The sequence below is a fragment of the Elephas maximus genome, chromosome 7 (genome assembly GCF_024166365.1).
Source record: "Elephas maximus indicus isolate mEleMax1 chromosome 7, mEleMax1 primary haplotype, whole genome shotgun sequence".
In the NCBI taxonomy this organism is placed as follows: Eukaryota; Metazoa; Chordata; class Mammalia; order Proboscidea; family Elephantidae; genus Elephas; species Elephas maximus.
The window spans coordinates 47,656,242-47,683,182 of NC_064825.1; the positions used below are offsets into that span (position 1 = coordinate 47,656,242).

Below are 26,941 nucleotides of genomic sequence, written 5' to 3' on the forward strand. Positions count from 1 at the left end.
GAGGGCTGACGCTCCCCCAAGACCACCTAGCCTCCTGCCTTAGGGGTCTAAGGAGGGTGACACATACCAATCTGTAGAGGTACCTGCATTGGGTGCCTAAGGTACAGCTGCAGAGCCCACCCGCCAAAGCGCTTTAGGAATAGAGACACACCTACCTCACTGGCACTTGGAGGAAGACTGTCAGCATCCTGCCCCCCCTGGAGTGTGAACCCCTGCTGCTACTAGAATCTGGTGCACACAACTATCACAACTACTCCTCTAGGTGGATAGGTGACAGTCTGCACCAAACACTTGATGACCCAAAATCAGATTCTACTCAAGAATAGTGAATGGACTCTCAGGCTTCTATATCTGGTTAACAGCCCAAACCAGCTGGTAATAGGACATAAGTGATTCAAGGGCTACAACAATCAAGCCAGCGCAATCTAGTAGCCCATCTACGTATATTGAAAGAAAACAAAACAAGATAAGACTCAGTGAGCAAATATAAAATAAATCACTACAACATCTTAGAGATGGCTCGGAGACAGCAGTCAATATCAAACCACATAAAGAAGCAGACCATGATTGCTTCTACAACTCCCCAAACTAAAGAATCAAAATCTTTCCCAAATGAAGATAAAACCCTGGAATTGTCAGATGCAGAATATAAAAAACTAATTTACAGAATGCTTCAAGACATCAGGGATGACCTCAGAAATGAACTAAGGCAATCTACAGAAAAAGCCAAGGAACACACTGATAAAGCAGTTGAAGAAATCAAAAAGATTATTCAAGAACGTAGTGGAAAAATTAATAAGCTGCAAGAATCCATAGAGAGACAGCATTCAGAAATCCAAAAGATTAACAGTAAAATTGCAGAATTAGACAACTCAACAGGAAGTCAGAGGAGCAGAATCCAGCAATTGGAATGCAGAGTGGAGGACCTGGAGGACAAGGGAATTGACACCAATATAGCTGAAAAAAAAATCAGATAAAAGAAGTTAAGAAAATGAAGAAACCCTAAGAATCATGTGGGACTCTATCAAGAAGAATAACTTGCGTGGGATTGGAGTCCCAGAACAGGGAGGGATAACAGAAAATACAGAGAGAATAGTTGAAGATCTGTTGGCAGAAAACTTCCCTGACATCATGAAAGACGAAAGGATATCTATCCAAGATGCTCATCGAACCCCATATAAGACTGATCCAAAAAGAAAATCACCAAGACATATTATCATCAAACTTGCCAAAACCAAAGATAAAGAGAAAATTTTAAAAGCAGCCAGGGATAAAAGAAAGGTTTCCTACAAAGGAGAATCAGTAAGAATAAGTTCAGACTACTCAGCAGAAACCATGCAGTCAAGAAGGCAATGGGATGACATAGACAGAGCACTGAAGGGGAAAAACTGCCAGCCAAGGACCATATATCCAGCAAAACTCTCTCTCAAATATGAAGGTGAAATTAAAACTTTTACAGATAAACACAAGCTTAGAGAATTTGTAAAAACCAAACCAAAGCTACAAGAAATACTAAAGGAAATTGTTTGGTCAGAAAAAAAAATAATATCAGATACCAGCACAACACAAGGTCACAGAACAGAACATCCTGATATCAACTCAAACAGGGAAATCACAAAAACAAATTAAGATTAATTTTAAAAAGAAAAAAACGCTGAAAACAGGGAATCATTGAAGTCAATATGTAAAAGATCACAATAATCAAAAAGAGGGACTAAATACAGGAGGCACAGAACTGCCACATGGAGAGGGAAACAAGGCAAGATAGGACAATACAAGTTAGGTTTTTACTTAGAAAAATAGGGGTAAATATTCAGGTAACCACAAAGAGGTATAACAACTCCATAACTCAGAATAAAAACCAAGATATACGTAACGACTCAGCAAACATAAAGTCAACTACTATGAAAATGAGGAACACACAATTTACAAAGAAAAACGTCTCAGCACAAAAAAAGTAAGTGGAAAAATGAAATTATCAACAACACACACAAAAAGGCATCAAAAGGACAGCACTAAACACATATCTATAATTACGCTGAATGTAAATGGACTAAACGCACCAATAAAGGGACAGAGAGTCTGAGACTGGATAAAGAAACACGATCCGTCTATATGCTGCCTACAAGAGACACACCTTAGACTTAGAGACACAAACAAACTAAAACTCAAAGGATGGAAAAAAGTATATCAAGCAAACAACAAGCAAAAAAGAGCAGGAGTTTGGGACTATGGCTTAAGGGAACTTCTAAGTCAATTGGCAAAATAATTCTATTATGAAAACATTCTGCATCCCACTTTGAAATGTGGCATCTGGGGTCTTAAATGCTAACAAGCGGCCATCTAAGATGCATCAATTGGTCTCAACCCACCTGGATCAAAGGAGAATGAAGAACACCAAGGTCACACAATAGCTATGAGCCCAAGAGACAGAAAGGGCCACATGAACCAATGACTTACATCATCCTGAGACCAGAAGAACTAGATGGTGCCCTGCCACAACCGATGACTGCCCTAACAGTGAGCACAAGAGAGAACCCCTGAGGGAGCAGGAGATCAGTGGGATGCAGACCCCAAATTCTCATAAAAAGACCAGACTTAATGGTCTGACTGAGACTAGGGGAATCCTGGCGGTCATGGTCCCCAAACCTTCTGTTGGCCCAGGACAGGAACCATTCCCGAAGACAACTCATCAGACATGGAAGGGACTGGACAATGGTGGGAGAGAGATGCTGACGAAGAGTGAGTTACTTGTATCAGGTGGACACTTGACACTGTGTTGTCATCTCCTGTCTGGAGGGGAGATAGGAGGATAGAGAAGGTTAGAAACTGGCAAAATCGTCATGAAAGGAGAGACTGGAAGGAGGGAGCGGGCTGACTCATTAGGGGGAGAGTAAGTGGGAGTATGGAGTAAGGTGTATATAAGCTTGTATGTGACAGACTGACTTGATTTGTAAACTTTCACTTAAAGCACAATAAAAATTATTAAAAAAAAAAAAAAGGAATACAAGGAAAATTCCTCAGCATTATAAAGGGCATTTATACAAAGCCAACAAGCAACATGATCTTAAACGGAGAGAGTCTGAATCCATTCCCACTGAGAACGGGAACCAGACAACGATGCCCTTTATCACCACTCTTATTCAACATTGTGCTGGAGGTCCTAGACAGAGCTATTAGACTAGATAAAAAATAAACAGCATCCAAATTGGCAAAGAAAAAGTAAAAGAATCTGTTTGCAGATGACATGATCTTATACACAGAAAAACGTAAAAGAATCCTCAAGAAAACTACTGAAACTAACAGAAGAGTTCAGCAGAGTATCAGGGTACAAGATAAACATAAAAAAATCAGTTGGATTCCTCTACAGCAACAAAGAGGGAAATGAAGAGAAAATCACCAAATCAATACCATTTACAACAGCCCCTAAGAAGATAAAATACTTAGGAATGAATCTAACGAGATGCAGAAAACACCTTTACAAAGAAAACTACAAGACACTACTGTAAGAAAGCAAAAGAGACCTACGTAAGTGGAAAAACACACTTCGCTCATGGAAAGGAAGACTCAACATTATAAAAATGTCTACTCTGCCCAAAGCGATCTACAGATACAATTCTGATCCAAATACCAGTGACATTTTTTAATGAGATGGAGACACAAATCACCAACTTCATGTGGAAGGGAAAGATGCCCCGGATAAGTAAAGCATTACTGAAAAAGGAAAATAAAGTGGGAGGCCTCACACTACCTGATTTTACAACATACTATACAGTAGTCAAAACAAGCTGGTACTGGTACAACAAAAGATATATAGACTGGTGGAACAGTTAAGAATCCAGGCATAAATCCATCCACATATGAGCAGCTGACATTTGACAAATGCCCAAAGTCAGTTAAACAGGGAAAAGACAGTCTCTTTAATAAGTGGTGCTGGCATAACTGGATATCCATTGGCAAAAAAATGAAACAAGACTCATACCTTACACCATGCACAAAAACGAACTCAAAAAGGATCAAAGACCTAAATAGAAAACCTAAAACGATAAAGATCATGTTAGAAAAAATAGGACAATGCTAGAGCCCTAATACATGGCATAAACGATATACAAAACATTACTAACAATGCAGAAGAGAAACAAGGTAACTGCGAGCTCCTAAAAATAAAACACCTACGTTCATCTAAAGACTTCACCAAAAGACTAAAAAGATTACCTATAGACTGGGAAGAAGTTTTTAGGTATGACATTTCCAATCACCACCTGATCTCTAAAATCTACATGATACTGCAAAAACTCAACATCAAAAAGAAAAATTTCCCAATTAAAAAATGGGCAAAGGAGATGAACAGGCACTTCACTAAAGAAGACATTCAGGTAGCTAACAGATACATGAGGAAATGCTCACAATCATCAGCCATTACTGAAATGCAAATCAGAACTACAATGAGATTTCCATCTCACTCCAAAAGGCTGGCATTAATCCAAAAAACACAAAATAATAAATGTGGGAGAGGCTGTGGAGAGACTGGAGCATTTACACTGCTAGTAGGAAAGTAAAATGGTACAACCACGTTGGAAATTGATCTGGCACTTCCTTGAAAAGCTAGAAATAGAACTACCATACGATCCAGCAACCCGATTCCTTGGAATACATCCTAGAGAAATAAGAGCCTTTAGAAGAACAGATATATGCAAACCCATATTCACTGCAGCACTGTGTACAATAGCAAAAAGATGGAAGCAACCAAGGTGCCCGTCAATGGATGAATGGATAAATTACACTATGTTCACACAAGGGAATACTACACATCGATAAAGAACAATGATGAATCCGTGAAATATTTCATAACATGGAGGAATCTGGAAGGCATTATGCTGAGTGAAATTGGTCAGTTGCAAAAGGACAAATATTGTATGAGACCATTATTATAAGAACTCGAAAAACAGTTTAAACACAGAAGAAAATATTCTTTCATGGCTATGAGAGGGGGGAAGGAGAGAGAAAGAGGGGTTTTTACTAACACTAGATAAGAAGTCTTTTAGGTGAAGGGAAAGACAATACACAATACAGGAAAGGTCAGCACAACTGGACTAAACCAAAAGCTAAGAAGTTTCCTGAATAAACTGAACACTTCGAAGGCCAGAGTAGCAGGGGCGGGGTTTGGGGACCATGGTTTTAGGGGACATCTAGGTCAAATGGCATAATAAAATCTGTTAAGAAAACATTCTTCATTCCACTTTGGAGAGTGGCGTCTTGGGTTTTAAACACTAGCAAGCGGCAGTCTAAGATGCATCAATTGGTCTCAACCCACCTGGACCAAAGGATGATGAAGAACACAAAAGACACAAGGTAATTATGTGTCCAAGAGACAGAAAGGGCCACATAAACCAGAGACTACATCAGCCTGAGACCAGAAGAACTAGATGGCGCCTGGCTACAACCGATGACTGCCCTGACAGGGAACACAACACAGAACCCCTGAGGGAGCAGGAGAGTAGTGGGATGCAGACCCCAAATTCTTGTAAAAAGACCAAACTTAATGGTCTGAGACTAGAAGGACCGCAGAAGTCACAGTCCCCAGACCTTCTCTTAACCCAAAACAGGAACCATTCCCAAAACCAACTCTTCAGACAGGGATTAGACTGGACTGTGGGATAGAAAATGATACTGGTGAAGAATAAGCTTCTTGGATCAAGTAGACACATGAGACTATGTGGGCAGCTCCTGTCTGGCGGGGAGATGAGAGGGCAGACGGGGTCAGAAGCTGGCCAAATGGACACAAAAAGGAGTGGAAGGAAGGAGAGTGCTGTCTCATTAGAGGGAGAGCAACTAGGAGTATATAGCAAGGTGTATATAAGTTTTTGTATGAGAGACTGACTTGGTTTGTAAACTTTTCACTTAAAGCACAATAAAAATTGGAAAAAAAATTACTAGAACTGTACAAACAGTAAAAGTGAAATTAGATAACTGGGAGCTCCTAGAAGTCAAACACCTATGCTCATCCAAAGACTTCACCAAGAGTAAAAAGATTACGTAGATAGGGAAAAAGTTTTGAGCTATGACATTTCTGATCAGCGCCTGATCTCTAAAATCTACATGTTACTGCAAAAACTCAACTGCAAAAAGACAAATAAATCAATTAAAAGATGGGCAAAGGAGATGAACAGGCACTTCACTAAAGGAGACATTCAGGTAGCTAACAGATACATGAGGAAATGCTCACAATCATCAGCCATTATTGAAATGCAAATCAAAGCTACAATGAGATTCCATCTCACTCCAACAAGGCTGACATTAATCCAAAAAACACAAAATAATAAATGTTGGAGAGGCTGTGGAGAGACTGGAACACTAATACACTGCTGGTGGGAATGTCAAATGGTACAACCATTTTGGAAATCGGTATCGCACTTCCTTAAGAAGCTAGAAATAGAACTACCATACGATCCAGCAATCCCACTCCTTGGAATATATCCTAGAGAAATAAGAGCCTTTTACACGAACAGATATATGCACACCCGTGTTCACTGCAGCATTGTTTACAATAGAAAAAAGAAGGAAGCCACCAAGGTGCCCATCGATGCATGAATGGATAAATTATGGTATATTCACACAATGGAATACTACACATCGATGAAGTACTATGGTGAATCTGTGAAACATTTCATAACATGGAGGAATCTGGAAGGCATTATGCTGAGTGAAATTAGTCAGTTGCAATAGGACAAATATCGTATGAGACCACTATCATGACAACTCAAGAAATAGTTTAAACAGAGATGAAAATATTCTTTGATGGTTATAAGAAGGGGGAGGCAGGGAGGGAGTGGCGGATTCACTAATTAGATGGTAGACAAGAACTAATTTAGATGAAGGGAAGGACAACACACAATACAGGAGAGGTCAGCACAACTAGACTAAACCAAAACAAAGAAGTTTCCTTAATAAACACTCGAAGGCCAGCATAGCAGGGGCAAGGGTTTGGAGGACCATGGTTTCAGGGTACATCTAGATCAACTGGCATAATAAAATCTATTAAGAAAACATTCTGCATCCCATTTTGGAGAGTGGTGTCCGGAGTCTTAACACACTAGCAAGCGACCATCTAAAATGCAACAATTAGTCTTAACCACATGGAGCAAAGGAGAATGAAGAACACCAAAGATACAAGGTAAGTATGAACCCAAGAGTCAGAATGGGCCATGTAAGTCAGAGACTACAACAGCATGAGACCAGAAGAACAAGATGGTGCCCGGCTAAAACCGCTGATTGCCCTTACAGAGAACACAACAGAGAATCCCCGATGGAGCAGGAGAGTAGTGGGATGCAGACCTCAAATTCTCATAAAAAGACCAGGCTTAGTGGTCTGACTGAGACTGGAGGGACCCCAGAGGTCACGGTCGCCAGACCTTCTGTTAGCTTGAGACAAGAGCCATTCCCGAAGCCAACTCTTCAGACAGGGATTGGACTAAACAATAAGACAGAAAATGATACTGGTGAGGAGTCGGCTTCCTGGATCAAGTAGACACATGAAACTACATGTGCAGCTCCTGTCTGGAGGGGAGATGTGAAGGCCAAGAGGGACAGAAGCTGGCTAAGTGGACACGGAAATACAGGGTGGAGAGAAGGAATGTGCTGACTCATTAGGGGTAGAGCACATACAGCAAGATACCTATAAGGTTTTGTATGTGAGACTGACTTGATTTGTTAACTTTCACTTAAAGCACAATAAAAATAAGATATATATATAAAAACAATCAGAGAAAAGGGAAAAACACAAAAACCTGAAACGTGAAATATTCATACATCAAAGTTTATTCAATATGTTTTTGTATGGATAGTTTGCTGAATTTGGCTATACCAACTAAAACAAATCTGAGAATTTGCACCTCCTGATTCCTTTTACAAGCCCTGGCGGCTCCCTTTTAGGAGCCAAGAGCTCAGGTTGCTAACCAAAATGTAGGCAGCTCGAATACACCAGCAGCTCCTTATAAACCCTGTGGGGCAGTTCTACTCTGTGGTATAAGTTCACCATGAGATGGAACTGACTCAACCGCAATGTTTTTTTGCTTTTTAAATGGGATTCCTCTTAAGATTAAAATTCAGTTGATGCACCTGATTTCTATTCTAAAGATGGCAGCAGCAAAAGAAAAAATAATTTGAATAATTTCTCATCTTGGCAGAAATTAACAAAAGAGATCATTTCCTGGAGGGAATCTGGACCTGGCCAGGCCAGAAGCAAGAGGTTCTTTTTTTTTTAAAATAATTTTTATTGTGCTTTAAGTGAAAGTTTACAAATCAAGTCAGTCTGTCACATATAAGCTTATATACACCTTACTCCATACTCCCACTTACTCTCCCCCTAGTGAGTCAGCCCGCTCCCTTCTTCCAGTCTCTCCTTTCGTGAACATTTTGCCAGTTTCTAACCCTCTCTACCCTCCCATCTCCCATCCAGACAGGACATGCCAACACAGTCTCAAGTGTCCACCAGATACAAGTAGCTTACTCTTCATCAGCATCTCTCTCCAACCCATTGTCCAGTCCCTTCCATGTCTGATGAGTTGTCTTCGGGAATGGTTCCTGTCCTGGGCCAACAGAAGGTTTGGGGACCATGACCACCGGGATTCCTCTAGTCTCACTCAGACCATTAAGTACGGTCTTTTTATGAGAATTTGGGGTCTGCATCCCAAATTCTGATCTCCTGCTCCCTCAGGGGTTCTCTGTTGTGCTCCCTGTCAGGGCAGTCATCGATTGTGGCCAGGCACCAACTACTTCTTCTGGTCTCAGGATGATGTAAGTCTCTAGTTCATGAGGCCCTTTCTGTCTCTTGGGCTCTTAGTTATCGTGTGACCTTGGTGTTCTTCATTCTCCCTTGATCCAGGTGCGTTGAGACCAATTGATGCATCTTAGATGGCCGCTTGTTAGCATTTCAGACCCCAGGTGCCACACTTCAAAGTGGGATGCAGAATGTTTCATAATAGAATTATTTTGCCAGTTGATTTAGAAGTCCCCTTAAGCCATAGTCCCCAAACCCCTGCCCTTGCACCGCTGACCTTTGAAGCATTCAGTTTATCCCGGAAACTTCTTTGCTTTTGGTCCAGTCCAGTTGAGCTGACCTTCCCTGTATTGAGTATTGTCCTTCCCTTCACCTAAAGTAGTTCGTATCCACTAACTAATCAGTAAATAACCCTCTCCCACCCTACCTCCCTCCCCTCCTCGTAACGACCAAAGTATGTGTTCTTCTCAGTTTATACTGTTTCTCAAGATCTTATAATAGGGGTCTTATACGATATTTGTCCTTTTGCCTCTGACTCATTTCACTCAGCATAATGCCTTCCAGGTTCCTCCATGTTATGAAATGTTTCACAGATTCGTCACTGTTTTTTGTCGATGCGTAGTATTCCATTGTGTGAATATACCATAATTTATTTAACCATTCATCCGTTGATGGACACCTTGGTTCCTTCCAGCTTTTTGCTATTGTAAACAGAGCTGCAATAAACATGGGTGTGCACATCTGTTTGTGTGAAGGCTCTTATTTCTCTAGGGTATATTCCGAGGAGTGGGATTTCTGGGTTGTATGGTGGTTCTATTTCTAACTGTTTAAGATAACACCAGATAGATTTCCAAAGTGGTTCTACCATTTGACATTCCCACCAGCAGTATATAAGATTTCCAATCTCTCCGCAGCCTCTCCAACATTTATTATTTTGTGTTTTTTGGATTAATGCCAGCCTTGTTGGAGTGAGATGGAATCTCATCATAGTTTTCATTTGTGTTTCTCTCATGGCTAATGATCAAGAGCATTTCCTCATGTATCTGTTAGCTGCCTGAATATCTTCTTTAGTGAAATGCGTGTTCGTATCCTTTGCCCACTTTTTGATTGGGTTGTTTGTCTTTCTGTGGTTGAGTTTTAACAGAATCATATAGATTTTAGAGATCAGGCGCTGGTCGGAGATGTCATAGCTGAAAATTCCTTCTCAGTCTGTAGGTGGTCTTTTTACTCTTTTGGTGAAGTCTTTAGATGAGCATAGGTGTTTGATTTTTAGGAGCTCCCAGTTATCTGGTTTCTCTTCGTCAGTTTTGGTCATGTTTTGTATTCTGTTTATGTCTTGTATTAGGGCTCCTAACGTTGTCCCTATTTTTTCTTCCATGATCTTTATTGTTTTAGTCTTTATGTTTAGGTCTTTGATCCACTTGGAGTTAGTTTTTGTGCATGGTGTGAAGTATGGGTCCTGTTTCATTTTTTTTGCAAATGGATATCCAGTTATGCCAGCACCATTTGTTAAAAAGATTATCTTTTCCCCAATTAACTGACACTGGGCCTTTGTCAAATATCAACTGCTCATACGTGGATGGACTTAGATCTGGGTTCTCGATTCTGTTCCATTGGTCTGTGTGCCTGTTGTTGTACCAGTACCAGGCTGTTTTGACTACTGTGGCTGTATACTATGTTCTAAAATCAGGTAGAGTAAGGCCTCCCACTTTGTTCTTCTTTTTCAGTAATGCTTTACTTATCTGGGGCTTCTTTCCCTTCCATATGAAGTTGGTGATTTGTTTCTCCATCACATTAAAAAATATCATTGGAATTTGGATTGGAAGTGCATTGTATGTATAGGTTGCTTTTGGTAGAATAGACATTTTTACTATGTTAAGTCTTCCTATCCATGAGCAAGGCTATATTTTTCCACTTATGTAGGTCCTTTTTAGTTTCTTGCACTAGTACTTTGTAGTTTTCTTTGTATAGGTGTTTTACATCTTTGCTAAGATTTATTCTTAAGTATTTTATCTTCTTGGGGGCTACTGTGAATGGTATTGATTTGGTGATTTCCTCTTCGATGTTCTTTTTGTTGATATAGAGGAATCCAAGTGATTTTTGTATGTTTCTCTTATAACCTGAGATTCTGCCAAACTCTTCTATTAGTTTCAGTAGTTTTCTGGAGGATTCCTTAGGGTTTTCTGTGTATAAGATCATGTTTTCTGCAAATAGAGATAATTTTAATTCTTCCTTGCCAATCCCGATGCCCTTTATTTCTTTGTCTAGCCTAATTGCTCTGGCTAGGACCTCTAGCAGAATGCTGAATAAGAGCGGTGATAAAGGGCATCCTTGTCTGGTTCCCGTTCTCAAGGGAAATGCTTTCAGGCTCTCTCCATTTAGAGTGATGTTGGCTGTTGGCTTTGTATAGATGCCCTTTATTATGTGGAGGAATTTTCCTTCAATTCCTATTTTGGTGAGAGTTTTTATCATAAATGGGTGTTGGACTTTGTCAAATGGCTTTTCTGCATCTATTGATAAGATCATGTGGTTTTTGTCTTATTTATATGGTAGATTACATTAATGGTTTTTCTAATATTAAACCAGCCTTGCATACCTGGTATAAAACCCACTTGGTTCTGGTGGATTATTTTTTTGATATGTTGTTGAATTCTATTGGCTAGAATTTTGTTGAGGATTTTTGCATCTACGTTCATGAGGGATATAGGTGTATAGTTTCCTTTTTTTGCGGTGTCTTTACGTGGTTTTGGTATCAGGGAAATGGTGGCTTCATAGAATGAGTTAGGTAGTATTCTGTCATTTTCTGTGCTTTGAAATACCTTTAGTAGTAATGGTGTTAACTCTTCTCTGAAAGTTTGGTAGAACTCTGCAGTGAAGCCCTCCGGGCCAGGGCTTTTTTTTGTTGGGAGTTTTTTGATTACCTTTTCAATCTCTTTTTTTGTTATGGGTCTATTTAGTTGTTCTACTTCTGATTGTGTTAGTTTAGGTAGGTAGCGTTTTTCTAAGAATTCATGCATTTCTTCTAGGTTTGCAAATTTGTTAGAGTACAATTTTTCGTAATAATCTGATATGATTCTTTTAATTTCAGTTGGGTCTGTTGTGATGTGGCCCATCTCGTCTCTTATTCGGGTTATTTGTTTCCTTTCCTGTATTTCTTTAGTCAGTCTGGCCAATGGTTTATCAATTTTGTTAATTTTTTCAAAGAACCAGCTTTTGGCTTTGTTAATTCTTTCAATTGTTTTTCTGTTCTCTAATTCATTTAGTTCAGCTCTAACTTTTATTATTTGTTTTCTTCTGGTGCTTGATGGATTCTTTTGTTGCTTGCTTTCTATTTGTTCAAGTCGTAGGGACAGTTCTCTGATTTTGGCTCTTTCTTCCTTATGTATGTGTGCATTTATCGATATAAATTGACCTCTGAGCACTGCTTTTGCTGTGTCCCAGAGGTTTTGATAGGAAGTGTTTTCATTCTCGTTGCATTCTATTAATTTCTTTATTCCCTCCTTAATGTCTTCTATAACCCAGTCTTTTTGAGAAGGGTATTGTTGAGTTTCCAAGGGTTTGATTTCTTTTCCCTAATTTTTCTGTTATTGATTTCCACTTTTATGGCTTTGTGGTCTGAGAAGATGCTTTGTAATATTTCGATGTTTTGGATTCGCAAAGGTTTGTTTTATGACCTAATATATGGTCTATTCTAGAGAATGTTCCATGTGTGCTAGAAAAAAAAGTATACTTTGCAGCTGTTGGGTGGAGTGCTTTATATAAGTCTGTGAAGTCAAGTTGGTTGATTGTAGCAATTAAGTCTTCCGTGTCTCTATTGAGCATCTTACTGGAAGTCCTGTCCTTCTCTGAAAGTGGTGTGTTGAAGTCTCCTACTATAATTGTGGAGGTGTCTATCTCACTTTTCAGTTCTGTTAAAGTTTGTTTTATTTATCTTGCAGCCCTGTCATTGGGTGCATAAATATTTAATATGGTTATATCTTCCTGGTCTTTTGTCCCTTTAATCAGTATGTAGTGTCCTTCTTTATCCTTTGTGGTGGATTTAACTTTAAAGGCTATTTTGTCAGAAATTAATATTGCTACTCCTGCTCTTTTTTGCTTGTTGTTTGCTTGATATGCTTTTTTCCATCCTTTGAGTTTTAGTTTGTTTGTGTCTCTAAGTCTAAGGTGTGTCTCTTGTAGGCAGCATATAGACGGATCGTGTTTCTTTATCCAGTCTCAGACTCTCTGTCCCTTTATTGGTGCGTTTAGTCCATTTACATTCAGCGTAATTATAGATATGTGTTTAGTGCTGTCCTTTTGATGCCTTTTTGTGTGTGTTGTTGATAATTTCATTTTTCCACTTACTTTTTTTGTGCTGAGACGTTTTTCTTTGTAAATTGTGTGTTCCTCATTTTCATAGTAGTTGACTTTATGTTTGCTGAGTCGTTACGTATATCTTGGTTTTTATTCTGAGTTATGGAGTTGTTATACCTCTTTGTGGTTACCTGAATATTTACCCCTATTTTTCTAAGTAAAAACCTAACTTGTATTGTCCTATCTTGCCTTGTTTCCCTCTCCATGTGGCAGTTCTGTGCCTCCTGTATTTAGTCCCTCTTTTTGATTATTGTGATCTTTTACATATTGACTTCAATGATTCCCTGTTTTCAGCGTTTTTTTCTTTTTAAAATTAATCTTAATTTGTTTTTGTGATTTCCCTGTTTGAGTTGATATCAGGATGTTCTGTTCTGTGACCTTGTGTTGTGCTGGTATCTGATATTATTTTTTTTTCTGACCAAACAATTTCCTTTAGTATTTCTTGTAGCTTTGGTTTGGTTTTTACAAATTCTCTAAGCTTGTGTTTATCTGTAAAAGTTTTAATTTCACCTTCATATTTGAGAGAGAGTTTTGCTGGATATATGGTCCTTGGCTGGCAGTTTTTCCCCTTCAGTGCTCTGTCTATGTCATCCCATTGCCTTCTTGACTGCATGGTTTCTGCTGAGTAGTCTGAACTTATTCTTACTGATTCTCCTTTGTAGGAAACCTTTCTTTTATCCCTGGCTGCTTTTAAAATTTTCTCTTTATCTTTGGTTTTGGCAAGTTTGATGATAATATGTCTTGGTGATTTTCTTTTTGGATCAGTCTTATATGGGGTTCGATGAGCATCTTGGATAGATATCCTTTCGTCTTTCATGATGTCAGGGAAGTTTTCTGCCAACAGATCTTCAACTATTCTCTCTGTATTTTCTGTTATCCCTCCCTGTTCTGGGACTCCAATCCCACGCAAGTTATTCTTCTTGATAGAGTCCCACATGATTCTTAGGGTTTCTTCATTTTCTTAACTTCTTTTATCTGATTTTTTTTTCAGCTATATTGGTGTCAATTCCCTTGTCCTCCAGGTCCTCCACTCTGCATTCCAATTGCTGGATTCTGCTCCTCTGACTTCCTGTTGAGTTGTCTAATTCTGCAATTTTACTGTTAATCTTTTGGATTTCTGAATGCTGTCTCTCTATGGATTCTTGCAGCTTATTAATTTTTCCACTACGTTCTTGAATAATCTTTTTGATTTCTTCAACTGCTTTATCAGTGTGTTCCTTGGCTTTTTCTGTAGATTGCCTTAGTTCATTTCTGAGGTCATCCCTGATGTCTTGAAGCATTCTGTAAATTAGTTTTTTATATTCTGCATCTGACAATTCCAGGGTTTTATCTTCATTTGGGAAAGATTTTGATTCTTTAGTTTGGGGAGTTGTAGAAGCAATCATGGTCTGCTTCTTTATGTGGTTTGATATTGACTGCTGTCTCCGAGCCATCTCTAAGATGTTGTAGTGATTTATTTTATATTTGCTCACTGAGTCTTATCTTGTTTTGTTTTCTTTCAATATACGTAGATGGGCTACTAGATTGCGCTGGCTTGATTGTTGTAGCCCTTGAATCACTTATGTCCTATTACCAGCTGGTTTGGGCTGTTAACCAGATATAGAAGCCTGAGAGTCCATTCACTATTCTTGAGTAGAATCTGATTTTGGGTCATCAAGTGTTTGGTGCAGACTGTCACCTATCCACCTAGAGGAGTAGTTGTGATAGTTGTGTGCACCAGATTCTAGTAGCAGCAGGGGTTCACACTCCAGGGGGGGCAGGATGCTGACAGTCTTCCTCCAAGTGCCAGTGAGGTAGGTGTGTCTCTATTCCTAAAGCGCTTTGGCGGGTGGGCTCTGCAGCTGTACCTTAGGCACCCAATGCAGGTACCTCTACAGATTGGTATGTGTCACCCTCCTTAGACCCCTAAGGCAGGAGGCTAGGTGGTCTTGGGGGAGCGTCAGCCCTCAGTTCCCCGTTGTGGGTCAGTGAGGGCTCTGTTGAATAAGCAGAGATATCAGACCTGGGAAACTTGTCTTTCCAGTAATCGGCTAAAACAATTACAGTCAGATCCCTGTCAGAATTGCCTTTGCATTATAATAGCCACTTTGTTCCCTGTAGGGATGAAAGCCCAAGACTGTGGATCACATATGCTTGGCTGGAGCTGGTTCTGTATTTTTAGTCCAATTAGGGAAGGATTTTTGGTCCCTGGGTTTTTTGTAGCTGCTTCTCTCAGGCCAGGAGAATGGGTTAGGAAAAGACCAAGAAAAAAAAAAGCATAACCACAGAGCACTTCACTCTCTGGCTCAGGAAATTCCAATGTTAATGAAGCCACCTGGTAAGGGGAGGGGAGGGATCAGACAAATAGGAGAGAGTAGCACCCCGGAATATAGACAAAGTTACTTACCTTGTTGGGTGATGACTGTCTTATCTGAAATTCCCGAGGGGTGTGTAGCCTGTGTGCGTTGGCTGGGTCAGGACTGCCCCCAAGGGTCAGGCCCGCGTCCTGTGCTTGTGCTGTCTCAGAAGCCGTGGTCAGTTCCTCCGCTCCTAGTCCTAAGCCCAGTGCCAAGGTTCCCCGGTTGGGACGCCACACTCCAGGCTCCAAAATCAGTCGCTGTCTCCCGGTGACTTCTCCTCCTGTCAGCCGCGTCGCTGCACTTCCTGCCTGCGTGCACAGGCTGGGCTTCCCCCGAGGTAAGTTCAGGGGGCTAGGGCTGTGCCCCGTGTTTGTGCCGTCTCAGGATGCCGTGCTCAGCTCCCCTGCACCCAGACCAAAGCCTAGCGCCAAAGTTTTCTGACTGTGACGCTGGCTTCAGGCTCTGAAAGCAGTCGTTGTTTCCCCGTGGTTGTTCGTTCTCAGTCTCTGTCACTCAGGTCAACTCTTTAGATCTGCGTTTGATGGTCAGGGTTCGTAGATTGTGATGTATGTGATCGATTCACTTGTTTTTCCGAGTCTTTGTTGCAAGAGGGTTCCGAGGTAGCTTCTACCTAGTCAGCCATCTTGGCCCCGCCTCCTCAGGCTCTTTTTATTGGAGAAAATTGGTGGAGGGTGAGCTCCCTCTGCCAAGATTGGTTGTCCTATAAAACTGGGTCCTTCTGGGCTGTTTGGAAACCCTGGCAGCGTAGAGGTTAAGAGCTAAGAGCTACAGCTTCTATCCAAAGGTCGGCAGTTTGAATCTACCAGGTGCTCCTTGGAAGCCCTATAGGGCTGTTCTACCCTGTCCTACAGGGTCACTAGGAGTCAGAATCGACTCTGTGGCAATAAGTTTGGTTTTTGGTTTTCTGGGCTGTTTTGCCTGAGGGCCCTGCTGAGCAGTCCTATTGGGGTAAAAAGGTAGAGCTGAAATCTTTAAGAGACCACAGACCACAGCTAGGGCTCCTAGTCAAGACAGACTAAATGCATAAGACCATCCTAGCTAAATTATATCCTCTCTAGCAGCAGCCTTCTGCCTTTTGTAGTTACCAGTGTACAATGCACTAATGAGTATACAAGCACTTCATGCTTGTTAAACTGAATCTTTTGGAAGAAATTAATAATTTGGCCAAAGTTGTACAGTCTGTTACAGTGCTAGGACCTGTCTAGAAAGGAAACTTCTGGTCCAGAGATTTTTTTTTTTCCCCTACTCTACGTTGCCTGCCTTTATATATGGTAAAACCTCCCCCCCAAAAAAACCCAGTGCCGTCGCTTCGATTCCGACTCATAGCGACCCTACAGGACAGAGTAGAACTGTCCCACAGAGCTTCCAAGGAGCACCTGGAGGATTTGAACTGGTAAAGCTTTATTAATTCTGGCTAATTAGAAAGATTAACCTGAAATACTAAGAAGCCTGAATCACAAAATATTTTAAAAGATATGACTCTAAAGGTATCTCGAGTACACACAACAAGCAATAGCAGATGTTCAATCCAATATGACTTACTAAAGAAATAAAATTCAATTGTAATTATCCATTTAAGTGTCATCAGTAGACCCTCCAAAAGTACTTTCTTATACAAGTTAAATATACCTCTTACAAGCTTTTACAGTAATTTGCCTGGTAAATAAATAATGAAAAAAAAAGTCAGGCAACATTTGGCCCAACTAGAGGTCTAATTAAATTAATTTTAGACTAGGTTTCTAATCTAATATTTAGGACCTATCTTATATATAGTACTGTGCTGCTTAGAACATTGTAAAATACAAGCCTTAAGGAAATCCAGTTGAGGATATAAGATGTATAAAAATTAAATGTCAAATAACACCAGAGTAAAAATGACAACAATCATAAAAAACTTATCACTAGTAGTACACTATACTAAGTTTTTCCTCTCATTCACCTTTTTTCCTCCATTGTTCCCTGAATCTTCCCATACAGGTCTCACTGTCCCACTCATAAATTATTTTCTCCAGCTCTCTATGGACTCTAAGCTCTTCACTATTCTTAAGTTGTGCAATCAGTCAGTGACTGTTAGTGGTTTCATAATTCATCAACATAAGATTTTCAGATCCATGTCACCTGGGCTAGTTGCTAATTCTGAGGCAGATTCCATCAAAAGGTGATCTACTTACATGTTCCAGATTTGATTTCAGTGCTAATGGCTCATCTCTTCTTTTCTGTTCATCCATTTTCCTTTTCCCTGTTTCCATATCCTCTGGTAACAGCTTGTGGCTTTGATCTTCAGAAGTTTTCTCCTCTTGTAATTTTTCTTCCCTCAACTAAAAATACAAATTACACCAAGACAGTAGAGTTTAGTCAACTGTAAACTTAAAAATATATTTTACTAGCAGTCTATTTAGAACAAACAGATCACATGGCAGTTCGAGACTATTTTTCTTATCTGTTACAAAGTCCTCTTGATTTTAAAGTCTGCTTTTACTTGGCTCTCGCCAAACATATGCTTCACGACTTAAGATCTAACTGCTCTGCATTCTTGAGCAATATGAAACCATAAAAGCTAAGATAATACACATAATCAAAAAAATAAGGTTTATTCACTCAGCCAAAAAAGTCTGAACTTAGAAACTTTCCTTATTCTCATAAGCCAGATATTACTGCCTTGGATCAGAAGAGCAGAGATGAAGTCCACAGAGAGTTAGAGAAGCTGGGACTAGGCAAGACAGGTCTTTATGCCTTATTGGCAACAGAAAAAATGACTTACCACAGTCACAATGCCCTACATATTATGCTACGTAGGGTCCAGATGGTAGGTCCTGACAGCAGTCTACAAAGAAGTTTAAGGCAGAGGTACATGCTCCTCATTTGGGGGCAACAGCATGGCATTGTGAAAATAGCATGGGCTTTGGAATAAAAACCTCAGTTCCGATGGTTCTGTCACTTACTTAACAGCTCTATGATCTTGGACAAATGAACTGTCATATGCTTGCCTACAAAACAGGGAAACTACTACTTACTTTGCAGATACTGTCGTAAGGACTGAGTCAAGAATATAATGCCCAGTACTGTCTTCCTGTGCACTTACAGTATACCACGAGTTCCCTTTCCTTATCTCCCTTCTTCCCCCCTTTACTGCCCAGTTTTAATAAAATTTAAATGAGATAACATATGTCAAAGCAATTATAGACTACTAATATTTGAAATGCAAGCTGGATTCAGAAGAGGACATGGAACCAGGGATATCACTGCTGATGTCAGATGATCTTGGCTGAAAGTAGAGAATACCAGAGAGACGTTTACCTGTGTTTTATTGACTATGGAAAGGCATTAGACTGTGTGGATCATAACAAATTATGGATAACATTTCAAAGAACGAGAATTCCGGAACACTTAACTGTGCTCATGAGGAATCTGTACATACATCAAGAAGCAGGCATTCAAAAAGAACAAGGGGATACTGCATGATTTAATATCAGGAAACGTGTGCGTCAGGGTTGCATTCTTTCACCATACCTATTCAATCTGTACGCTGAGCAGATAATACAAGAAGCTAGACTATATGAAGAAGAATGGGGCAACAGGATTGGAGGAAGACTCGTTAACAACCTGCGTTATGCAAATAACACAACCTTGCTTGCTGAAAGTGAAGAGGACTTCAAGTACTTACTAATGAAGATCAAAGACCACAGCCTTCAGTATGGATTGCACATAAAGAAACATAAAGAAAACAAAAATTCTCACAAATGACCAATGAGCAACGTCATGATAAACGGAGAAAAGATTGAAGTTGTCAAGGATTTCATTTTACTTGCATCCACAATGAACACCCACAGAAGCTGCAGTCAAGAAGTTAAAAGATGCATTGCATTGGGCAAATCTGCTGCAGAAGACCTCTTTAAAGTGTTGAAAAGCAAAGGTGTCACCCTGAAGACTAAGCTGCACCTGACTCAAGTCATGGTGTTTTCAATCGCCTCCTATGCATGTGAAAGCTGGACAATGAATGAAGAAAAACTGACGCCTTTGAGTTGTGGTGTTGGAGAAGAATACTGTAATATATATCATGGACTGCCAAGAGAATGAACAAATCTGTCCTGGAGGAAGTACAACCAGAAGGCTCCTTAGAAGCAAGGATGGTGAGACATCGTCTCACATACTTTGGCCACGTTGTCAGGAGGGATCAGTCTCTGGAGGAAGACATCATGCTTGGTCAAGTAGAGGGCCAGCAAAGAAGAGGAAGACCTTCAATGAGATGGACTGACACAATGGCTGTAACAATGGGGTTAAGCATAGCAATGATTGTGAGGATGGCGCAGGACCAGCCAGTGTTTCATTCTGCTGTATGTAGGGTCACTATGAGTACGAACTGACTCGACGGCACCTAACAACAACAACTACAAAAAAAATTAGTCTACCAAAGAAATAAGTATTGTATTTTTGATTGGTTGGTACCTCAGGGTTAAAAACAAAAACAAGCACAATAACAATGAACAACAATAATGCCTTAGTTTTACCTTCCCAATTTCTATAAGCCTGAACTAGTCTTCAACATTTTGAGTCAATTCAAGAAATTATGCATATGCAAAGAACACCATACACAATGCTATGCCAGGAGATTCAAAGGAAACAGTGTACTCCCAACTCCACCCAATTCAAACAAGAATGCAAGATGAAGAGCTGAGGAGAAAGCAAACCTGAGGTCTATGCTAACTGCTCACACAAAAGTATCAATGCCTTATGAAGATCCTAATGAGAAATTCTTGTGAACATGCTCACAGGCTACACAAAGTGGTGTTTCACTTTTAGAGGGATAGAGAGGCAGAGTGGCACAAGATAGAACAGGTTTTAGGGTCATAATAATTGCTATTATTTACCTAACTCTATGTGTCAGATACTGAGGTAAGTACTGTACATATATTATCTCACGTACTAAAAAAACTAAGGTTAAGAGTTACGCAACTTGTTCGAATTCACACAGCCATAGGTTCTAGAGGTGGAATTCAAATCTTGGTTTATCTCAGTGATTCTCATGGGGGTGATTTTGCCCCTTAGGAGACAGTTGGCAATGTCTGGAGACACTTCGGTTATCACAACTGGAGGGGATGTGGGGGGTGCTACTGGCATCTGGTAAGTAGAAGCCAGGGACACTGCTAAACATCCTAAATTTACAGGACAGCTGCATCTCCCAAATATATACATAAACTGATGTCCCTATTTTTTTAAATATTAAATTTCCTGATTCATATGTTTTAGTGTCATTTTGTTTAGTGAGTAATGGTGTGTACATATTATGTCCTCCAGCTTTTTTGTTTTAGAATGTATCATTCTGCCTCCTAGTAAGTTTTACTGCAGCTCTCAAAGTTTCTGACAACGGACCTCTGTTGTTGGCAAAACCACCTTTTTATTGCAAAGGTGAGCTGTTGCCAATAGAGCATCATTTTAACAAAGCCAAAATTTACAAAGGTTAAAAACCATTTGAATCCTCACCTGAGTCATGCCGATGTTTTCTCTCCACTAGGTTCTGTAGAAGAGTTATTTTTATTGCCCCTTTTAGTGGTTATTTATAAGAATTTGAGAACCTGGTCTCTAGGAGTTTTTATACTGAAAAAAGCCTCAGGGAGTGTCAGAAAGTAGCATATAAACCTCAAAGAGAAATAGTTGCCGTTTGTCATTATTTGCTTTATACGGCTCCCTAAGAGCTCTGATTTAAAGACACAAAATAAAGACCAAACGGATATTTCCCAAAGTCAACAAAGATTAAATAGCGAACAGCTTGGATTTTAAAAAATACCTTTGGCATCAGAAATCCAGAGTTTCTCAACCTCAGCACTTTTTGGGCTAAATAATTCTTTGTTGTGGGAGGCTGAGCACGGTGTGAGAAGAAGGCTTCTGCAAGAATGCTTTATTGGGGTGCAGGAGTCAAGGACAGGATAGTATAATAGGGAAGGATGGAGTCAATACAAAGGAATGTAATCATTGGCCCAAGCTATTTAGGAGACAATATGAGAAACTGTATGAAATCCATCTCAAGACTGTCAGTCCAAGGTAAGAAAAGGGGAAGCAAAAGTCTACTGGCCCCATCTCTCACTGATCAATGTTTGCCACTCTAGGTGTTAATACAGTAAAAATGGCATCTGACCACCTCTAACTTCACAACGGGGAGAGAGGATCAAGATCAACAGCATCAGCCCAAGGTTGACTTCTATAAGAATTTACCGATTCTGACACCAGCCATCCCTCCCATGGCACTCTCTACTTCTCTGCTGGGTGCAATAATAAGTTGCAATCACCACACAGAACTCACAGACAATACTAATGATTATGGGGTTTACTAGGGAAGTAGCAGGTTACAATTCAGGATCAGAAAGGACTCAGGATACAGTTCTCCAAACAAGACAGCCTCTTCTCATCTGTGCTCACAGAGAGGCCTCTCTCTCTGGCCCTCAGCCCCTTGGCCTCTGCCCTGCTTGGCCAAGTGTTATGAATCTCTTTAGCTCCACGAATAAATGCCCAGGGACACCCTATTCTACCAGTAAGCCTCAGTCTGAAGGCAATAAGCTCTCTTGCTCCGTGGGTTGGCAAGCCTAGCTCCACCAAGTGCCCAGGGGAAGTCTCCTACCCAAAGGTACTCAGCTCTATTGCTCTGCTCCACGGGTCAGCACACCCACTGTGGCTGCCTTGGTCTGTGGGCTGGGAAGCCCATTGCACTCTCTCGCACTGGTCCCCTGGCTCTGCTGCTGCCAGTTCTCTGCTACGCTTGCTGCCGCTTCTCACCATCTTGTACCATCTCTGGTGTTAAAGCGCTCTATCTCTTGGGTACTCAGCCATACTACCAAGATTATCATGCAATTTTGTTCTGAAAATATATTTTGCCCTCATTAATTTCTAAAAAAAAAAAAAAAAGCCTTTTATCAAAGTACAACATACAGAGGCGGAGCCAAGATGGCGGAATAGACAGACGCTTCCGTCGAGCCCTCTTTACAACAAAGCCCTGAAAAAACAAGTGAAACGAGTATATTTGTGACAAGCTGGGAGCTCTGAGCATCAAAGGCAAGCTTAGACAACGAACTGAGGGGCAGGGGAAGGAAGAGACCATTCAGAAACGGAGAGAAGTTACCAGACCTGAATCACGGGGAGCCCTCAGGCACCATTCCCGGAGCAGCAGCGGCGGCAGCAGCGGCGGTGGGCTGGTCCTAGCATTGGGCCGCAGTTTCCTAAGGGAGAAGCAGCCAGCCACACAGCCCACTCACACCTCCAGAACCTGAGGAGAAGGACGCTCTCGGCAAAAACTAAGTACTTGCATATATTTTACCGCGCCCCCTCCCCCCAACCCCAAGCCAGCTTCAGCAGCTGAATCCCTAGGCCTGAGACAGACCCTGGTGAGCACCTGGAGCCGTTCTCCCAGACTTGGGGAAGGAAAAAATTTGCAACTGGGGGGAAAAGATAATTTGCTAGCTCCATTAACCGGGGGAGCTCAGGACAGAAGTGGCTCCTGCCCAGGCATAAACCGTCCATGGACCTTGAGCACCTTTCCCTTCTGCATGGACCTGTGTGGGCCTATTTCAGGAGAACAGGCCCTTGTTGGCAAACTCCAACCATTTCAGTTCTGTGGTGGACAGGTGGGTGATTGACATTTGACATTGCTTTGCCTATTATACAAGGTCCTCACCTACCCACAACAGGGACCTAAGGACTGGTGGCTCTACTTGGGTCACCCAGCCACCCACGACAGGGGTCCAGGGATAATTGGTACTCCCAGTCCTTACGACAAAAGCTTTGGGTGCCCATGGTCCCTCGGCAGAGCCCACCCACCAGCACGCTCTAGGGAACAGAGATGCATTTTCCTCAGAGACACTTGGGGGTGGTTCTCAACCCCCTGCCTTGTTCAGAGCATGACCCCCTGCTGCATTCAGATATGGGTATATACGCCAATCACCCCTGCCCCTGTAAGACTGTAGGACAGAGCCTGTACCACACACTTGATATCACCTACCTGGAAACCTGACTTGAATTCATACAAGAAAACTGAATGGACTCCTAGACTGATATACCTGGTAACACCTCTAGCCAGCTGGGGACAGGACACCAGAGCTCCAAAGGCAAAAATAATCAAGCTAGCTCACTCAAGCAACCCATAGGGGTATACCAAAACAAAACAAAGCAAGCAGCTATGACACAGTAAGCAAGCATAAACTAATACCATAACTTATAGATGGCTCAGAGACAACAGTCGATATCAAGTCACATAAAGCAACAGGCCATGATCACCTCAACAGGCTCTCAAAACAAAGAATCCAGGGATCTTTTAGATGAAGGTGCATTCCCGGAATTACCAGATGCAGAACACAAAAGTTTAATATACAGAACCCTTCAAGACATCAGGGATGAAATGAGGCAACATGCAGAACAAGCCAAGGAACACACAGATAAAGCAACTGAAGAACTCAGAAAGATTATTCAGGAACATAATGAAAAGTTTAATAAGGTGGAAAAATCCACAGACAGACAGCAATCAGAAATTCAGAAGATTAACAATAAAATTACAGGATTAGACAACTCAATAGAAAGTCAGAGGAACAGAACTGAGCAAGTAGAAGCTAGAATTTCTGAACTCAAAGATAAATCACTTGGTACTAATATATTTGAAGAAAAATCAGATAAAAGAATTAAAAAAAATGAAGAAACCTTAAGAATCATGTGGGACTCTATCAAGAGAAATAACCTACGAGCAACTGGAGTACCAGAACAGGGGTGGATAAGAGAAAAAACAGAGAAAACTGTTAGGGATTTATTGGCAGAAAACTTCCCTGATATTGTGAAAGATGAGAAGATATCTATCCAAGATGCTCAGCGAACTCCACATAAGGTGGATCTTAAAAGAATGTCACCAAGACATATAATAATCAAGCTTTCCAAAACCAAAGATAAGGAGACAATTATAAGAGCAGTGAGGGATAAAAGAAAAGTCACCTACAAGGAAGAGTCAATAAGAATAAGCTCAGACTACTCGGCAGAAACCATGCAGGCAAGAAGGCAATGGGATGACATATTTAAAAAATTGAAGGAAAAAAATTGCCTGCCAAGAATCATATATCCATCAAAACTATCTCTTAAATATAAAAGTGAAATTAAGACATTTCCAGATAAACACAAGTTGAGGGAATTAGTAAAAACCAAACCAAAACTACAAGAAATACTGAAGGGAGTTCTTTGGTTAGAAAATCAATAATATCAGGTATCAACCCAAGACTAGAACATTGGGCAGAGCAACCAGAAGTCAACCCAGACACGGAAATGCAAAAAAAAAAAAAAAAAAAAAAGCCCAACACAGGTTAACAGCAATGTTATTATATAAAAGAAGACAACATTAAAATAATAAAGAGGGACTAAGAAATGTAATCATACACCTTCCATATGGAGAGGAAGATATGGCAATACAAAGAAATAAAAGTTAGTTATAAATTTAGAAAAATATGGGTAAATAATGAGGTAACCACAAAGAAGACAAACTATCCTACTCATCAAAATAAAATACAAGGGAAAAATACAGACTCAGCGGAAACAAAATCAACAACAAATATGAGAAAAGGACAATATATAAAGAAAATCTACTCAGCACATAAAATCAAGTGGGAAAAAGAAGCTGTCAACAACACACAAAAAAGACATCAAAATGACAGCACTAAATTCATACCTATCCATAATTACCCTGAATGTAAATGGACTAAATGTACCCATAAAGAGACAGAGAGTGGCAGAATGGATTAAAAAACAAGATCTGTCTATATGCTGCCTACAAGAGACACATCTTAGACTTAGAGACACAAACAAACTAAAACTCAAAGGACGGAAAAAAATATATCAAGCAAACAACAATCAAAAAAGAGCAGGAGTGGCAATATTAATTTCTGACAAAACAGACTTTAAAGTTAAATCCATCAAAAAGCCATATAATGACTAAAGGGACAATACACCAAGAAGATATAACCATACTAAATATTTATGCACCCAATGACAGGGCTGCAAGATACATAAAACAAACTCTATCAGCATTGAAAAGTGAGATAGACAGCTATATAATAATAGGAGGAGGCTTCAACACACCACTTTCAGTGAAGGACAGGACATACAGAAAGAAGCTCAATAAAGACACAGAAGATCTAAATGCCACAATCAACCAACTTGACCTCATAGACATATACAGAACACTCCACCCAACAGCAACCAAGTATACTTTCTTTTCTAGTGCACATGGAACATTCTCTAAAATAGACCACATATTAGGTCATAAAGCAAGCCTTAGCAGAATCCAAAACACTGAAATATTACAAAGGATCTTCTCGGACTATAAGGCCATAAAAGTGGAAATCAGTAACAGGAAAAGCAGGGAAAAGAAATCAAACACTTGGAAACTGAACAATACCCTGGTCAAAAAAGACTGGATTACAGAAGACATTAAGGATGGAAAAAAGAAATTCATAAAATCCAATAAGAATGAAAACACTTCCTATCAGAACCTTTGGGACACAGGAAAAGCGGTGCTCAGAGGCCAATTTATATCAATAAATGTACACATCCAAAAACAAGAAAGGGCCAAAATCAAAGAACTGTCCCTACAACTTGAACAAATTGAAAGAGAGCAACAAAAGAAACCCTCAGGCACCAGAAGAAAACAAATAATAAAAGTCAGAGCTGAAGTAAATGAAAGAGAAAACAGAAAAACAATTGAAAGAATTAACTAGACCAAGAGCTGGTTTTTTTGAAAAACTGAACAAAATTGATAAACCATTGGCCAAACTGACAAAAGAAAAACAGGAGAGTAAGCAAATAACCCAAATAAGAAATGAGATGGGGGATATTGCAACAGACCCAACTGAAATTAGAACAATCATAACAGAATACTATGAAAAACTATACTCAAATTTGAAAACCTAGAAGAAATGGATGAATTCCTAAAAACACACTACCTACCTAAACTAACACAAACAGAGGTAGAACAACTAAATAAAAAACTAAATAGACCCATAAAAAAAGCAGAGATTGAAAAGGTAATCAAAAAACTCCCAACAAAAAAAAGCCCTGGCCCGGAGGGCTTCACTGCAGAGTTCTACCAAACTTTCAGAGAAGAGTTAACACCACTCCTACTAAAGGTATTTCAAAGCATAGAAAATGACAGAATACTACCTAACTCATTCTATGAAGCCACCATATCCCTGATACCAAAACCAGGGAAAGACACCACAAGAAAAAAAAAAATTATAGACCTATATCCCTCATGAATGTAGATGCAAAAATCCTCAACAAAATTCTAGCCAATACAATTCAACAACATATCAAAAAAATCATTCACTGTGACAAAGTGGGATTCATACCAGGAATGCAGGGATGGTTCAACATTAGAAAAACAATTAATGTAATCCACCACATAAATAAAACAAAAGACAAGAATCACATG

At 40.1% G+C, this 26,941-nt stretch overlaps 1 protein-coding gene across 1 annotated transcript in view; it reads right to left on the reverse strand.

The window, feature by feature from the left end:
* Positions 1 to 26,941, reverse strand: part of RNF169 (ring finger protein 169) — a 134,586-nt gene that overhangs the window by 39,558 nt on the left and 68,087 nt on the right. The window contains exon 3 of the mRNA XM_049889799.1: positions 17,664 to 17,810. Coding sequence (XP_049745756.1) covers positions 17,664 to 17,810 — 147 coding nt within the window. The remainder of the gene's footprint in view (positions 1 to 17,663; positions 17,811 to 26,941) is intronic.